Source organism: Nyctereutes procyonoides, unplaced genomic scaffold (genome assembly GCF_905146905.1).
Source record: "Nyctereutes procyonoides isolate TBG_1078 unplaced genomic scaffold, NYPRO_anot_genome, whole genome shotgun sequence".
Classification (NCBI taxonomy): domain Eukaryota; kingdom Metazoa; phylum Chordata; class Mammalia; order Carnivora; family Canidae; genus Nyctereutes; species Nyctereutes procyonoides.
Window position 1 is genome coordinate 62,274,766 of NW_026575049.1, and position 18,560 is coordinate 62,293,325.

At 36.9% G+C, this 18,560-nt stretch overlaps 1 protein-coding gene across 2 annotated transcripts in view; it reads right to left on the reverse strand.

Moving 5' to 3' along the window:
* Positions 1-214: 214 nt before the first annotated feature.
* USP34 (ubiquitin specific peptidase 34) overlaps positions 215-18,560 on the reverse strand; it is a 248,230-nt gene continuing 229,884 nt past the window's right edge. For both annotated transcript variants that reach the window (XM_055329090.1, XM_055329092.1), the window contains 10 exons: positions 17,073-17,199; positions 16,123-16,230; positions 14,859-14,963; positions 14,617-14,741; positions 13,477-13,600; positions 5,172-5,251; positions 2,773-2,913; positions 2,522-2,665; positions 1,644-1,803; positions 215-1,454 (listed from right to left, as the gene is read on the reverse strand). In XM_055329090.1, coding sequence (XP_055185065.1) covers positions 847-1,454; positions 1,644-1,803; positions 2,522-2,665; positions 2,773-2,913; positions 5,172-5,251; positions 13,477-13,600; positions 14,617-14,741; positions 14,859-14,963; positions 16,123-16,230; positions 17,073-17,199 — 1,722 coding nt within the window. In that variant the 3' untranslated portion in view covers positions 215-846. The remainder of the gene's footprint in view (positions 1,455-1,643; positions 1,804-2,521; positions 2,666-2,772; positions 2,914-5,171; positions 5,252-13,476; positions 13,601-14,616; positions 14,742-14,858; positions 14,964-16,122; positions 16,231-17,072; positions 17,200-18,560) is intronic.

An 18,560-nucleotide genomic window follows, 5' to 3' on the forward strand; every position in this document is an offset into this window, starting at 1 on the left:
TGTTGAAGTGAGGTGCATCAGACCTTCTCATGACGCTGCTCCCTGCAGCAGTTCCGCACTTTGGGCGGAGGCCTGAAAGGCTATGGGGGAAGTTACTTTTTGAGCCATGACTCCTGCTAAGGAAATAGAATATAATGGAGAGGTACTTCCCTCCCATTCAGTTTTCTCATTACTTTCATCTGAGAAGACTAAAGCAATGTTAAATGTAAACAAGTGAAAAGTCATCACAATCCATTTAATTAAGTGCACAGAATAGCAATCAGTCATATCAATAAAAATAAAACAATTATTTTTACATCAAGTGTGCTTTATTTCCTCCACAGGTATTCTGTTAAATAAAGCACCATTTATATACTGCCAGGCCACAGCTAAAGAGGATTCTTTACAGAATCAAATTTCTTGTGGTTGTTCCGTATACAAGTAAACTTAATTTCGATAATAAGAACCACAGCGATCGGAGGCGATCTGCCTCTATTATAAGGTACAAAACTGGCACAGAAGACACCATATTATACACAGTAAAAATGCTGTAAGTTTAAATTACATTGTACAGGGCCAGGGAGCCCTGTTCCTCCCAGACAGCCGTGTTAGATGAAAGCCACTACAGTGAACTCTTAATTACATAAAACATACCCCTTATCTGATTGCCCTTTAGGAAGTATACTGAAGATGCAAATGTTTCCATCTGGAGTTTGGCCTGACCAAGAGTTAAGCCTATGAATCTATCTTGCCATTCAAGCAGAGAGCACGGGACAAACTGAAGCACAAAAACAGAAATAAGCAAAACTTATACAAACAGCATTGGGGGGAGAGGGGACCTTAAAAGTAGACATGCTACATCTAATGTCAAGAAGCAGCTTGGTTTCCTTTGCCAGATATCCTCGTGACCACATGGATCGTAGATTCAATGGTCCTACACAGAGTATCTAGAATGTCATGTTGCTGCATGTGACTAAAGAGTCCTCTGGAATGGCCACAACTGAGTGATAAAGCAGCCTCGGGGTCCTGGGAGGGCAAAGCTTGACCGTCACAGCTTCTCAAGTCAGCTAAGTCAGAGAGAACTGCAGAGATAGAAGTAGAAGGGAATTCAGATTCTTCCTCAGCTAAGTTAGACTCCTTGGAACAGTGGAGGTCCTTAAATTCTTTACAGTCTTCAAATCTACCATCACTGGACTGTTCTTCTGCATGCTGTGACCTGATATTTGACATGTCTTCTGAAAACGAAGATGGAACTTCCATTCGATATTCTTTAACAGAACTATTTTCAGGGGAAGGAAGATCTTGTTCAGTTCCTGGATCAATAATTGAGGAGTCTCTTGTCTCATTGTCTGAGGTGCTAGTTGGGGTTAGGACCTCCCTGGTTTCTGTTTTCATGTCGCTGATACAGCTGTCTACGGTGTGCTCCTCGTCACTGCTAACACGCCTTCTTTTAACAGGAGTTGCCCCTTCATCATCTGTGAAAATGAACATCATTCTCTGAAAGGAGTCATTAAGATCACACTGGGGGTATTTGTGGGAGGTTTTGTTTTTAGCACTTGTATGTAGGAGACCCAACCGAACAGACAGCTATTGTAAAGCCAGTTATATGGAGTGCATTCTTCCCCTCTCCCACCCTAAAGGTAATATTAGTCCAGAAAGCTAACCTTTAGTTTTTCTTTCTTTGGCTTCTTGCTCTTGGAGTGAGTTTCTCTGCTGCAGACAAGTCCTACATTTGCTTAAAAGCTCTTGCAGAGTTGGAATTAGAGCTGGGTTTAATTGCTTGGGAGTGTGAACTGACAGGAGCAAAGCAAGTGCCCGCAGATCCTATAAAAGCCAGATAGGAACATTTCAAGTACTAAAGCTAACATTTTGACACCACTGTTTTACAGTTTAACACACTTCTACTTTTCTAGGAATCCGTTCTGGCATTTTTAGGGAATGCTAAAACTAGAAAGCCAGCATTAGGATATTACTATATTTTATCTGCCATGCCACTAATTAGGTCAAGTAAGTGTTCTGAAAAAGACAAAAAAAAAAAAAAAAAAAAAAAAGAAAAAAAGAAAAAAAAGGTAGAATTTAGATAGAGATTTAAAAAATAAGCCCTGAATTATCCCTGAGAAATTAAGGCCTCCAATCTGGAGATCACAGTTGCTCAAATATGATTTCTGGTAAGTAGCCAATAGTAAAGTCTTTCTTACTCAGCTCTGTAATCCGTTCTAGCATCTAAGCAACATTTTGTTATCTGGGAGGCCACTGTTGGACAGGTGCTGGCATTCCAGGATCGTATGACCTGACAATCATGGGTATCTATATAATGCAACTAATTCCCTAAATTTTAACTAAAGCCAAATTTAGAGTTGACTTAAGGAAAGCCCTGAAGTGCAGGACTTCCACAGTTCTTAACCCCTTTTATTTATTTATTTATTTATTTAAGATTTAATTTTTAAGCATTTCTGCACCAAGGGGGTGGGGGCTGAAACAACCCCAAGATCAACAGTCACATGCTCCTCCAACTGAGCCAGCCAGGCACCCCAATTCTTACCCCATTTAGAGAAGCACTTGCTTTGGAAATTTCAACTCTGTTGGTGAAATCAGATTGCAGGTTCTGATACTGATTTATCAAGTTTGTAATTAGGGTGCTGATCAGATTGGCACAATTTGCTTCAGAGAACACTTGACCTTGAACCTGGGGGAAAAACTTTTTTAAAAAAAATCTCCAAAAGACTAAACTAATGAAAACACAACCATTAACTGGTTGGAATAACACAGTAAGTTTCCAAAAGCAGGACATACCTTTAGAAGAAAATGTGTCATGAATGTGTAGACAATGTTGTTGTTTAGAAAAGTTCTTTCATCCATTAGGATACATTTTATATATTCTGCAAAAACAGGATCTTCACACAAAAGCTTGATGCAATTTTTTGACATAGCAGACTACAGTGGGGAAGAAGAAGTACTGATGGTTGAGCACTGAAATAACTGCAAGGCTTACACATTGCTTATGATGAACATCCAAAGTCATTTTACAACCTATGAGAAGCCACTTTTAACTCTACTAATCTTTCAGTCAAGTAACTGTCCTCCCAGTAAACTAAATCATCTGCACTTGGACTTTACAGGTTGAGTGTAAAAGGAAGAGACTTTTAACAGGTTTGAGGGGCAAAACGAAAAAATACATTTCAAAAGAAATTCAACTTTATTGATCTAGCATTAAGAGAGGGAACAAGGACTGGACAAATAAGACTAGCCAAACAGGATAAAAATGTTTTCAGGGGACCAAATTAATGAATAATTAATAGGTAACCAAACTACATAGAGGAAAAGACAAATTCTAAGAATTAAATTTATTCCCTAAGAGGAGTTAAAACATTAAGAAATAGTAATTTGTTTGTTAAGTATCCTTTTCCCCCCATGAATATTGCCAAGGTAAAAAGCAAATCTCTCTTAATTACCTCACAAAGATAATTAGTGGGTCCCCAATATATGGAAAGTTTACTAAAATTTGGTTTTCCTGTTTTCAAATGGTCATGGCTCTTAAACACAAGTAGTATGTCTTTAAGTAGATATACTCCCTAGATTATATGTATTTTAATAATAGATCATTTGTATGGAAGACAAAATGGGACTATTTAAGAAAATAGGACAAACTTTAGATAATATGTACAGGTATATACTTAAAATATCTTATTGGAGTAAAGCAACTTGGTAAGTACACTCAAGTTCATCTAAGAAATCAGGAGTCTAACAGGACCAGGACCCAGCTCTTCAGATCCCTTGGTGTCATGAAAATCTGCCTCATTCTACCAGCCAGAGCCTCCGCCTGTGTTTCTTGATGGCTGCTGCTACCACGCTGGCAGGGCTTTAGAAGCCTTAAGAGAGTTTGATGGTGTTTTAAAGGAAGTTTTTGGAGATGGGGGAATTCTGTGGAAAACAAGCCAATAACGGGAAGAGTAAAATGCTGGAGTAGATAAAACAACAGGGAAGCAATAGTGGCACAGTACAGAAAACCAAAAAAAGCAACTACCCAAACCAAGAAGAAGGAGAAGAACAGTAGTAGGGGCAGAGGGGGAAAATGCAGAGACCTGCTCCAATTTATGAAATTGACCACGTAGCTAAAAGAAAAAAAAAATCTATCAGCAAGTCATTTTCTCAAAGTCCCCAATATACTAAAGCCCGGTGATCAATTTAAACTAACCTTTCAAAGAGTCCTATTGTAGAAAACAAAATATTTCTTTAGAGGCTAGAGAAGACTCCATTTCTATACTTGAGGAACCCGCAGTTTGTAAGGAGGAGACAGAGAAACAACTATCATAGCACCACTTGACACACATTCACTAGGAGAATAAACAGCATTACAGCCCAGGCAGGAGGCTGCACCAGAGGCATACAGTGTTTCAATGTTTCAGATGCTGTAATTTGGGTAAAGTTTAAGCCAAAGTAAACAAATATCTCTTCCTCTGGGGATGGGCAGTTGCAACCAGGCAGGGAACCAATAGCTTGCTTTTTTCCCCCCCCTGAGTCTAAAAGTGAGGATCCTTTATGCATGATCCAAGCAATGAGCCAAATCTTAGGACCAATTAGGTTTCTCCCCACATCCCTGCCATTCTCCCCTACCCCTGCTGCAATTAAACAAGCATTATTGAGGTGCCCACTTTATTTTAAAGAGTTGGCTCTTAGATACTTAAGATAGGTAGGATACAGTATTTCCTATTCTCAATGAGACTGCAGGTAAGAGTAAGTGATCAGACTCTTGAACACCTCTCCAAAGTAACAAGGAAGAGGTAAAGAAGACTGCTACAATGGTTTCTGCTAGTTTTTAGAAGGATGGAGGGGAGCAAGAAATGGGGCAGGTGAGGGAGAGCAAGAAGTGGCATATGCCTTCTTCCCATAAATACACTCTCTGTTTTCGATTTTTAGCACAACTGTTTACATTAACCTATAAATTACAAATTCAAATTATAAATAGCTCATTCGAAACATCCTCTGCGATACAAATCTACTAAAGTAAAAACCTCAAAATGGCAACTTGATGCCCAATACTCAATAGCTATTATTTCCATTAATCATATTTTACCTACCAAGATTCTAAAACACCAATTTCCAGCTTGTGTTCAATCCACTGTTCCTAAAATTACTGACTAAACGGTCAGATGAGATGACAGACCAAATCATCTAAAACTCATTTTCTTTACCTGAGTCTGGCATAGCTCAGTCCAAAGTTTGGGGAACAGTGCAAGATGAAGAGGCAAACCTTCATAGGCAACTAGGACACCTAATATTTAAAAAGAAATCAGAATAGGTTATAATTATAGATTATACTACTGAGATAGTCAACTCTGCAGGTACAATTCTATAGGTATCTACTCATAACTATTAGTATTTTCTACATGTTTTAGAACTATATAGAATACTTAAAGGGGAAGAATTCATTCCAATGCTTTAACCAGGGAAATATTTTAGAATGCAGTATACTTTGGCGGAATCCACTCACATTCCACACCTCATTCCCATCAGGATCTGAGGTAACTTAAACCAATTCTGCTTTTAAAGTATTAGAACTTTATCTGGGACAATTTAATAAGGGTTATTGCAAGTGGTTCCAAAGCCTTCTTGGATTAAGGTACCATTCTATGTATTAGATAATTTTCATGGACTAGCTAAGTTTGGAGAGGAAGGAGGGACAAGGTTAAAAAGAGGATGTGGAGAATTAGAAAACATAGTGTTCCTTTTTCTTTTACCTTGTTTCTCCAAAGCCAGGGAAAATTACCTTTATGGTAGATTTGCATAAACACTCTCTTGAGTCTAACAGCTTCTAGCCTTGTCTCCAAATTCTTCTGGGTGGACCATACTTAACTGTATGTCAGTGTCCTATTTGGAACCTCTATTGTTTCAACCTTTCCTCTTCCTATTCCAAATGTCAAAGTGTATCTTTAAGAAATGTATTATTTCTTTACCCTCTGCCCTCCTACCTCTCAAAAAGCACAGAAGTTGCTATACCCACAGGTGTAAGTAAATTTCTCATTCTCCATACTACCAGTATCAGCAAAGCCAGGGAAAATTGATGATGGAGGAGAAATATAATAAAACTATTCTCCTCTAGTTAAGAAAAAATTATGAGTTAGACATGAAGTCAGCAAACTTTTTCTGTAAAGGGCCAAATAGTAAATATTTTAGTCTTTGCAGCCAAATGATCTCTGTTACAACTACTCAACTCTGCAGGGTAGTATGAAAGCAGTGAAAGACAACACCAAATGAATGGGTGTGGCTGTCTTTCGATAAAATTTAAGAATACTGAAATTTGAATCACATGTAATTTTTGTGTCACAGAATATTTAGAATAACCTAGCATTTAAAAATTTTAAACATTAAAAAATATAAAGATCCTCCTGAGCATGCAGGTAAGCTCACTGGTTATACAAAATCAGGCAGCATGCAGACTATTACTGTTTATTGGACCAAGAATTCAAGAAAATCTTAGGACAGGAAAGTCAGATCAGTCATCCAATTTGGTCATCCAAGGATGCCAAGATTCCCTTTTGTGGTAAGCCTATTTATTTTCCTGTCAAGATTAATCCCTTTGTAGAGAGACACCCCCCCCCCCCCCGAAATGATAGTCACTCTCCTTTGTCCTAACCTAATCTGGATGGGGATGGAGGCCTTTACCCACCGTAAGAGCACAATACACATAAGCAAATGAGGGCATCAAAATTGTTGGGTACAGGAAAGAGTTACCATGCTCCCTCGTCTCTGCATCATAATTATCCATAAAAGTAGACCAAAGGTTGGCAAACTCTGGCTTGCAGGCCAAGTCTGGTTCACAACCAAGTCTGGTTCAGACTTGGTCTCTATGGCCATCTGAGCTAAAAAGGGCTTTTGTATTTTTAAAGGATTGTAAAAAGAACAGTGAAGCAAAGAAGAATACGTGATGCAGACCATACATATGGCCAGCAAAGTACACCCTTTGTAGAAAGAGTCTGCCAACCCCTGAAAAGGCTCTTCTGACCTTAACCCTCTCCGGTGAAAGTATACCATACATCACAATTTGTTTCTTTATTTTTTACTTTTTCCTCAATTATTCATCAAAGCATAATAATCTTTATTCCTATTTTCCACAACTACCAAAAAGCCAGCACTATCACAACAAACAAAACCATAGAGGATTTCTGTAATCTAAGATCACTTCCAAGTAATAATCTGATACAGGTATCTTTATTTTACAAGGGAAGAAGGAAATAAATATACACTGGCATCTACTGTGCTAGGTCTATCAGATAATTACATTTAATTTTCTCGTCAACTTTGGGAGGCATTGTTTTATCCTCCTTTCGTCTTTACTCAATGAAGAAATCAGGCTTAGAGAGATTATCTGCTCAGGTTCATCGCAAAAGCCAGTGAGCACAATGTCTATCCCAGGTATACCTTATTCTGAAGCCTATAATCTTTTCAGTCATCACTGTATGCCCAAACTTCAGCCATTCATATCACTTTCATTATTGCTTTCCTATCTATCCATCACCTGTACTGTTTACTTAATACTAATATTTGGATTCACTAATTCTACATTATTAGCCTTAGGCAGTGTAACATCTAAGAAGTCACAAATTTGGCATACTAGTTGTATATTTTTGTGACATGGTAAGAAGCATACGTATTTATAATATAAAATTATTTTCCCTGGACCATCTTCAACACTACACTCTGAAAAACACTGCCAGCTACATACAGTGAGCCAAAGTTACCTCTCTCACAGTCCTATTTCCTGAGTTGCACCTCCTTTGGAAGGAGGGCATCCTTTCAGAGCAACACAGTTTCAGTTTCTTTCTAGCATTTTCACAAAGCACTGAGGATCAGGTGCATCTTGGCTCTGTGACTCAAGATAGAGGCCAATGCCATCTTACTCCACACATTCCTCCAATACCTTCTGGGGTGTCTTTCTTACTGGGCACAAAGCACAGGGAGAGGCAATCAAGGCACCACGTCCAAGCCTTGTCTCATGAAACAGGACAGGCAGGCCTAAGACATACTGGCTTCTGCCCATCTTTCTTCATCCTGTGACTTCAGACATCCTCACTGGGTTCATATCCTACCCCATCCACAAAGGAACTAATATACAATTAAAAAAAAAAAACTATTCCAAATATCTTTCCCTCATTAGTAACACTGTATACTGAAGAAGCTACTAGATGCATTATTAAATCTTTTAAAAACTGTTTTTGTAGGTAAAATGGCAATTCAGATGATTGTTGTGAGGATGAAATATTTTATATGTATATTTACTAGTTCAGGGCATCTCCTATCTGAACTGTATCAGGATTGTCTGGTTTTCTATAGGAGTATTTAGACCATCCAAGCATTATCCAGAAGTGGTAGCTTCTGCCAATGGATAAAAGCCCACAAGTAATGCTCCACTACAGGACCGAATCATCAAGGCATTTTAGAGCCTAAGAATTCACCTTGTTCTCACTCATACACACTAAGCAACCTTCTGCTGTTTATTTGGTTTTCCATGTAGGTTACTGGAAAAAAAAAATCTGTTGGCCCTACCCATGGAATATTCAGATCCTTGTGCATGTTCTTCCTTGTTGTAAATTAACAGACTGGTAATCAATTGCTAAATTATAGATATATCTATTAAGTGTAATTACTTAGTATAGGCCTAGGATAAATGGATTTGTCCTTGGTAGACTGGTAGAAGTTGCCTTGTGATCTGCACTGAACGACTGGTATAATCATTCACCTTTCTAAGTCGTCTTTGGAAAACAGCTAACCAGCTGTCGTCTTTCCAATCAGTACCACATTGACATAATTTCTAATTTGTTTAGTTTTACCAGCTCTCGTAATTTTTTTAATTCTAGAAATTTTGAAGATTTCCAATTTTTAGGTATACCATGTTGCTTGCAAAATTTCCTTTTACTATTTTTTACTTTCATTTACCAATGCATTCTGAAAACTGTCAAAAGCAACGTTAAATAGTAAAGGTGACAGATTGTTGTTTTATCTCTGAAAATGAAAATTACCTAGACCTTGAAAGCAACCCATAATTTCATCCTTACACAGCTGGGAGTATGTATATTCCTCTAGGTTTTGTGTGGGTGTTTTTTATTTTTTTTCTTCCACATGTACTAAGTTATTTTTCCTATTGTAGGACTGTGGTCACATTCTGCATATTGTTTTCCAATTTGCTTTTTTTCATGTAATCCAAGGTCATTTCCTATCCTCTTAAAGACCATATAATACAAACTATTTAATGACTCTATGATAAATTACAGATTTACTTAACTAAGCTCCTACTGACGGACAGTTGTTTCCAGTTTTTACCCAATAAAAACTGAATGAAAATAAATATCCTATGTATGTTGTTGGACACTTTTATAAGTAGAGTAGGGTAGACTCTTAGATCTGGTACTGCAGCATCAAGGGCCATGGATAATCCAAATTGACAATACTAATATGCATCCCTAAACTGACTCCATTATAACATCTCTTCTCTCCCCAAACTGTTTACATGTATACCATCTAAACTTTATATCATAGTTGGGGGGAAAAATGAGAGAAAAGAGAAACCAACATTAATAAGGAGAGGCAACCCTCCTATGGTTACCAAACATTTAGTAGTTTTGTACGTGTGAAGGAGTTGCCTGTTGACGTCCTTTACTTATCTTACTAACGTTCTTTCCCATCTCACTGAATCCTAAAAACTCTGTTATTGACAATACTAGCCATTTACCTGTTTAGAATGCCAATATTTTCCCCATTAGCTGTACTTTAACCTATGGCATTTTTCAACATGTAGTATTTTCAGTTTTTATGTTGCCAAAATTGTAATTTCTCTTGTTTATGGGTTTTATGTCCTGTTTAACATGGCCTTTCAAGTTGGATGGTACTATCTATATGATTCTATATTGTTCTCTAATTTTGTTATAATTTTATTTTTCACAACTAAATCTTTGGGTTAATCTATTTTAGTCTAAGTAGTAAGTAGATCAATAAAATTCTGCCCCTCCTCTCCCTACATACGTGATTCCCTCAATACCATACCATCTCCACAGGTCTGATAGGTCATGTTTACTGTCTTCAGAATACTCATGTATGTCTGGGGCTGTTTTTGCCCGTGTAGGTAGAAAAACTTCTACCTATGTATTTCCATACCTACAATACATAGCTTTAAACATTATAGTTTACTTTTATGTAAGAAAGGAGAGAATAAACCTGTATTTGCTGTTTTCATGCAAAAAAAGATAAAATTAATATAAGTGGAGGGCAGGCCTGTGAGTGGTATGGTGATGTGTACCTTTTGTTATTTTGTATGTATGTATGTATGTATATATGTATGTACTTATTTATCTATCATCTATCTATCTATCTATCTATCTATCTATCTATCTATCTATTTATTTATTTATGATAGTCACAGAGAGAGAGAGAGAGGCAGAGACACAGGCAGAGGGAGAAGCAGGCTCCATGCACCGGGAGCCCGATGTGGGATTCGATCCCGGGTCTCCAGGATTGCGCCCCGGGCCAAAGGCAGGCGCCAAACCGCTGCGCCACCCAGGGATCCCCCTTTTGTTATTTTGAATTATTATTATTTGAATTATAAATTATGTATATGTAAGTAAATCCTAAAAAATAAAATTAAAGATTACTGATCTTTAGTAAGTATTTCAGAAATTAATAGTGTCAGGTTCTCTTATTACTCTTTTTTAGAATCTTTTTTGGTTAAACTCTGTTGTTTTTAAATTAATCAAAATACTGTAGTTTCAGACACTTATTTCACATGGCAGTCATAGCTTTATTCACTCTCCCAAAATTCTTTCCTCCACAAACTGCTTTGTTTCCCCTAACCCCATGCCTGACTAGCCTTACTTCAAAAACACTCCAATCCTCAACATTGGTTAGTACCTACAATTCTAATATACAATTATTACATACTTCCTTTTTATCTCCTAACAAATCATAAAATCTACTCAGTTACCTATATAAGAATTACTACAAAGTCTTTTCCTCAAAACTAAGTGACTTACAAACCAAGTTTTGAGACAATCCCACCTGTGGTCACAATATTGGCCCTTGGATCTAATAATCTCAAGGCTCAAATGATTAAAGACATAACCAATTTAAATTTACCCTTCCCTCTCTTTGTTACCAAATATAATTTCTTTAAGAAAATTACACAAATTAGGGAGCCCTGGTGGCTTAGTAGTTTAGTGCCACCTCTGGCCCAGGGCGTAATCCTGGAGACCCAGGATCTAGTCCCATATCAGGCTCCCTGCGCATGGAGCCTGCTTCTCTCTCTGCCTGTGTGTGTCTCTGCCTCTCTCTCCTTCTGGGTCTCTCATGAATAAATAAATAAAATCTTAAAAAAAAAAAAGACTACACAAATTAGAACTCCTTATCTACTTTCTGCTCCCCGTTACAGTCATTAACATGGGCTTAACTTTCTTAAGCTTTTTCCTAGTGACTCTCCTTGGAAATAATCATTTCGGCTGAAAGTGGAAGTTAACTTTAAACATTGGGACATACTCTCTTCATTCAGATGAGGCATGAGGAAAGCACTGCTTTTAGGTCTCTGTTAAAATAATGTCTAATTTTCTGCATTAATATATAATAACCTTGAGTTCTGGAAAAGGTGGCAGAGTATGAGGATCTAACAAAAATATATAACTCTGAAAAATTTCTTTTCCTGCTCAATTTGTAAAGGCTTTGGTTTCTATTCAATACACAGCCACCAGTCAAATCTGGCTTAGTTAAAATTAAGATAAAAGTTCAGTTCCTTAAATCACATTTCAAGTTCTCAACACTCACATATGGCTTGTGGCTATCATATTATGCACAATGATGCAATTGGAGAATATTTCCATCCTCAAAGAAAGTTCTATAGAATAGTGCTATGTAGAAAACTAAACACTAGGAGGCAGCATCAACAGTGCTTCATGGTAACAAGAAGAATGTAAGTATAAAGTATTATGAGAGTTGATTCAGCTAATGTTGAAGGCTAAGTGTATGTCCATCCCCTCCCTCTCTCCTCTCTTCCATGTTTAATTTCCCCAAAATTGTGTATCTGTATTGATGAGGAAGACAGTCCCAAACAGGGTAAAACGTTCACTATTTGATCAGAGCTGTTCAAGCAGCAAAAATAGCTCCTCACATAACTTCTGGTATAAATTATGTGAACATGATTACCAAGAACCGTTCTCAAGGTCAGCATTTAGTAAGTCCCCCTCCTTATCTGGGAGTAAAGCTGTGTTACTAGAATTCCTGGACATTTTCTCACACTTGATCACTGCCACTGCTAGGTTTTAGTTTTTTACCAAGTGCCATGACCAAACTGTGTAATCATGTAATGGCCAACCTGAGTATGTGCTCCCCTGCCCACCACCCCCAACCTGGCAATTCAGCCATATGTATATAAAACCAGCTAATGATAACCGATGGAAGGAACAACCTTTCAAATCTGAAGACACTAATCACTTACCAATAAAATGGTTTTTCTGAAGAAGAATTATCCCTGACAGCTGTTACCACTTCCTTCTTCTCCGATAATGAAACCTAAGGTATGTTCACATATCTTGCCCTACTTAAAATTGATCAAAACTTTTCCATAGAAAGAAGGGGTTGTGATTGAGGAAAAGCACGAGGGGGAGGTTCTAGAGCATGGCAATATTCTGTTTCTTGACCTGAGTGGTGATTCCATGAGCATTTCACTTCCTATGCTCTGAAACAAAACTACACAACACTGGGAGAGGATCCTGGGCCATCCCTAAAGAAGTTAAGATTCAAATAACACTCAGAGTCTGGGAACTCTGGAGGTCCTGGGATAGGGGACATGTCTTCTAAAGACTTATCAGCTAGAAAAAGTCACCCACAGGCAGCAATTCTCTTATAGCTCTCAAGCACATCCTGGAGTAATTTGAGATTTTACCCCTTTTATAATTCACTGACGGTTTTGGTTTCTATTTCTCGTATCTTCCTTTTTCACATTTCCTTTCTTCTCATTCACCTCTCTGTTTCATGAGACTTACCTCCTAATTTACTCACATATGCACCTCTGCTTCACCCTGGCAAGCCCACTCAGTTTGCTCTTGGCATTGCCAGCTCCAAAGCACAGCTGGCACTATAGATCTCATCTTATCCTCAAGATCAGGGCTGGGAAAGTCCACCTCTCTAAGCCTGCCTCCCTAAGCAGAGTAGTTTTTGGTTTTTGTTTTAAAATTCTGCTGGGCAGATGGAGGAGGACTTGGGCTTCTATGTACAAAAGTGATCAGCCCTACTCCACACTCCTTTATAGGCCAGCTGAAACTCTGGGCAGAACTATTCAATGGAAACCAGTAAGTTGGTGTTTTCTTAATAAAAATAAAAATGTTCCCAAGAATAATTAATATTTTTAAACCGGCACTTTAAAAAAGAAAAAAAGGGTTGTCTCATTTTTGTCTCCCCTTCCTAAGTGGCTAGGGGCTTAAAATAATTCAGTGGAATTTACTGCTTATCTTTTATACTTACTCAGCTTAACTAATGTTTCAGTAAATTTTTCACAGTTGATTGCAACTCGGCATAATAGATGGATGAATTGATGATAAGAAAAGAAGTAGTCTAGCAGCATACGATCATAAACGTCATCTTTGCCCTGAAGGTTAAAGATGATAAAATGGTTGCACTTAAATTGTATAATAAATTAAAGAGCATATTTTGTGCAAATGTAATAAGTTTAACTAAAAAGCTGATTAAATATTTAAATTCTATAAGAACCTACTTTTAAATTCCAAGTTTCTAGAAATGTTAAGATCTTAATTGTCACAAGTTTATTTTCAGTGTGCAAATGCTTATCAATTAAAATTACCCATTATCTCTATATACTTTCTTTAATCAAGTAAAATTACTATAGGATTTTAAAATGTGACACTTTAGTTCTACAGACATCATCAAGAAGAGCTGAATTAAATTTGATTTTTGAAATAGATTTCAAAAGTTTTCTGGAATGGTTACTGCAATGTTAATTATTTTAAATATTTTATCTTATGAGAAGTATATTTAAGATCCAAAGACGGTGGGCAAGGGAGAGTGTGAATGAAGCAGAGTGAAGAAAGATAAAGGGGGAAAACTGTTTAAAAAATGTTGAAACTGAGAAATTATCTTGTGTCAATGTACGTTCTCTATAATTTAGAATTAGCATTATTTTAGGATACGCATTAGAAGAGAAGAATCAAGACTACAAATGGTCAATCTATCAATCAGTGATATTAGGCTTAGGTGAAAGGATTATAATTAAAAGGGCAGTAAAAGAAGTCATTAATTAAATGGCCAAATTTAAACAATAGTAAATACCTAACTTGACTTTTCAGGTTTAGATATATGGCCCAGTTATAATTTAGCCTAGTGACAAATACTAGTAGGACTTTCTATTAGGGTATTTTTTTGTTTTTTTTTTTTTTTTGAGGGAGGAAAAAACTTACTACTTGTGCTTATTGTTGATTTTGCAAATATTCAACCAACATTTCAGAGCACTAAAAGGAAAAAGTCCAAATGAGTCTAATCTTCTTAGGATCCACAAAATGGTCATTTAAGTCTAATATAACTGCCAGAGGGGAAATTTCAAATTACTGTGTACTACAGAAACATGGTTTTCCTGGCATCCCAACATACCTTACTGGTTTCCACCATTGTGGGCAAGAGGCACATATTGAGTTCAGGGCGCGGAGGCCGAATATTGCTTTTCCCTCCTATTAGCTTGATATTTTCTCGACAAGGGAAATAAGGTCCAAGAGACACTAAGACATTAAAAGTGTACAGTAAGAATAAATGGAAAAAAATAAATCTCCATGTTTCAGTGTGCAGAAAGATTAAATGCCAACCACATTCAAGTACTGTGCTAGATGAATACGTACTTGGTATATTACTATGATGGTAAGTACAATGGTTGTGTTGTAGAAATGGAACCAGAGTATGAAGAAAGTCATGAGGACTCAAAAGCACAAGTTCCTTGAGAACATCTGAAAATAAAAACACAATATGAGTATTAAAAAACTAGAGTATCTCTAACCTGCTTCTTTCGAACTCACAAACCCTGTTAGGGTGATTAGTGGCAGCATGGCAGGTGACAAGTTTTAACGAGTCAAATTGTTTTAGCTGCTGACACTGGGAGAAATTCTGTCTCATGTTCAATCAAATCTGGATCAGCGCACTTACTAACCATAATACAGTCATCATTTAGAAACCAAAGTTTAAAACTATTTATTTGTATTCTATTTATCCAAGAGAAGTGTCACGGAGAAGAGTGCACTAAGGGAAATATTTAATGCACATTGATGACATGTCTTCCTAAAATCAACCAAAGCAACTTAGAAAGAAAATCCAAGGTTCAAAGTTCTTTGGATCTAAGATCTAATCCTTAGTCTACTTTTAATGTTTCATGATGCTAGATGGACTGATGCTCATCCCCTAATCACACAGAAGTAAAACTCGTGATGACAGGCTATTGGCAATCAGAGGTTAGTGTAGTATAGACCAGTAATTCCACAGAACATCAGGCTGAAACGTGCCAAAACTGACTGCTTACACATGACAGCCATTCATGTCATTTCGAGAAACTGGTAATAAAGTTACAGTCTCTAGAGAGAATTTTTTTAAATGGCTTCTAAACTAGTAAAACAAAATTCAGTATAAATTTAAAACGAGGGAGGGGGGATCCCTTAACAGGCACAAATTATCACCTTATTATAACCATGTAATCAATAAAAAGGCAAAATTCTTGGGAGTCTAAGAACAGCTACTGTGTCTAGGCAAAAGAACAGGCAGTAAAATAATCTTCCGAACCCTTTACAGTATCAGCTCTCCTTTGCAAACATCTGCATGATCCTACCTTATTTATATAGGACCAGAAGATTTCAGAGCTGGAAGGTATCTAGAGATAACCTAAGGACAAAGAGCCCAGATATACTACATGACCTGCCAGTGATCATATAGCATAATTATTGGCATGTTGAGAAATGTAACTAGATTTTCTAGGACCTGCTGGCCATTGTGAGTAACCATAAAAAGGACAAATGTCTTCCAAACCCTGCATAACTAATACCACATCTTACAAAGAATATTCCACAAAAATCATCTTCCATCAGGTTTTTATACAGATGTATTTTCCAACTAACTTACCTATACAGGCATTTCTAAGTTCTGGAGGACTATAGGAATTAAGAAGAGTTAACAGTTTATGAGCAAACTCAATTCGTTCCTGCCACTGAATTAATGCTTGTTTCACATCTGCAAATACAAAAGTATACATAAAAATGTCATTTGAGTTCAAATTTCCTCACAATTATTTTCTATTATTACCTACAGGATGCTAACACTAAGAATATCTATGACAAACATCTTTGGTGAAAGCTAAGTGATGATTTTCATTAGATGGCTACTACTGTGAAACCTGACAAATTTCTTTAAGCACATACTCTAGGGATGAGTATGTCCATTTTCTAGAAATTTATATGAAGTTCAGAGTTCACATGCAATTTTACAGGGACACAAGACATGGGTTTTATAGTTATTTCTCTTAAAACTAAAAATGGTCTAACCTAAGCCATGGAGGTTTCCAGCTGGAGAACCTTCACAAAACACCCATGTTGTTACTGTGCTTGGGAAGTGTCTCCCTATCTTTTAAATCTTATCATAACACTTATAGGATGCTTGCCTATTTTTTAGGCAGGCATAAGAGAATAAGCAAAAGCACTCCAGCCTTATACCAGGTCATGATGAACATTTCCTGATGGTTAGCCAGCAACAGCCCCATCTTCTACATAAACTAGAGATAAAGATAAATTCTCTGAAGGATGTGGTCTGAAATCCTTATTTCACTCTTTAATAGTTGAAAGTAACAAAAATAAGGGATGCCTGGGTGGCTCAGTAGTTTGAGTGTCTATCTTTGGCTGAGGGCGTGATCCCAGAGTCCCTGGATCGAGTCCTACATTGGGCTCCCTGCATGGAGTCTGCCTCTCCATCTGCCTGTGTCTCTGCCTCTCTGCCTCTCTGTTTCTCTCATGAATAAATAAAATCTTAAAAAAAAAAAAAAGGGAAGTAACAAAAATAAGAAGTAGGAATAATCAAACCTTTTCTCTGAAGATAAGGGCGTGTGGACTTCAAAACTGAAAGGAATATGGACAGAAGTTCTACTAAGTCTCCAGTCACATGGCAAGCTGTGGCTTCATGGTACATCATGTGCAGTGTGTTGAAAGACTACAAGTGATTTAAAAAAAAGGAAAACCTCATTTCATTTTTACTTGACTGAGCCACAAAATGGTAGTACTCATCCTTTATGACAGATGTTTTCAGACCTTATGTGTGTGCATATATGCACAAAGCAAATATATTTGCTGTCTACCTAAAAGTCAAATTCTCCCAAGTCAGATCTTTTATAAAATATAAAAACAGTGCTCACCTTCCGAGCTGATATTTTATGCATACTTTCTGGTCTGAAGGAATAACCTGTTTAATCAGTTTGTTTTTCATTATTGTTTGTTCTAAGACCACAAGCCTTAGAAATTACAAAGCAGCAGGCGACAAGAAGATTGGGTAGAATGGGTGACTGCTTTAACTAACTTTCCAGGGCTTTGGAAGGAAGACAATGGTGAAATGGTTGTCAGCCATACCCAAAACAGTAAATCTGAATGAAGGGAAAGAGCTCCAAAAGAAAGAATTCCTTTATATATATATATATATTTTTAAGAATTCCTTTAATTTTATTGGCTTGTTAAATCTTTTAATTCCAAATCCTTAGTTTTCCTACTTCATTCTATAAAGGTTTTCTAATCCTCTCGAATCAGTTCCCTATAACCTATATACCATCCATTATTTGAAGTTCAAAATGCATAGTCTAGAATCGGTGGTAGTACATAATCTGGACAATGTACTTCTGTGGCATTCAAACAGTGTAAGCGGTTGGTAAATTGAACACCAATAAAAATTAATTTATAAAAAAAAAAAAAAAAAAAACAGTGTAAGCTGTGACAATAGGAACCATGTCTGCTTATTCACTGTTCCTTCCCCAATGCCTAGCACAATGACTGGCACAGAGTAGACATTCAAACATCTGGTGAATGAAACAATGAAATTCTCACTACTTTTCATACTTTTGTTCTAGCCAAACAGAAATAATAGCATTTTTCAAATACAACAATACTTTCTTGCCTCTGCAAGAAATTACCAAGTCATTTATCTAGATGCTCTCCCACTTATCTTTACAAGTCCAAATTTTTCAAAATACAGTTTCAAATATGTTGTATTCCTATTCTATAACACTATTGACTGAAGAAAACTATCCTATCTCTTACATCTCAAGGTACTCTTGGCATATACTCTTTTATCTTCTCTCCTTTGTTAGACTTAAGAGGTAAAATGCACCTTTATGGCTTTAAAATCATCTCATAGTTTGTGGATGTTCAAGAATTGTGGGAAGAATGAACAGGTGATTTATCACCTCTAACAGACTCAATGGTTTTCTCTGATGAAGCTAATCTCAGTTTCATACTATCAACTAAGTGAGCTCTTGAGAAATTCTGTCAGTGATTAGATCGTATGAATTTCATGTTTCTACCCTT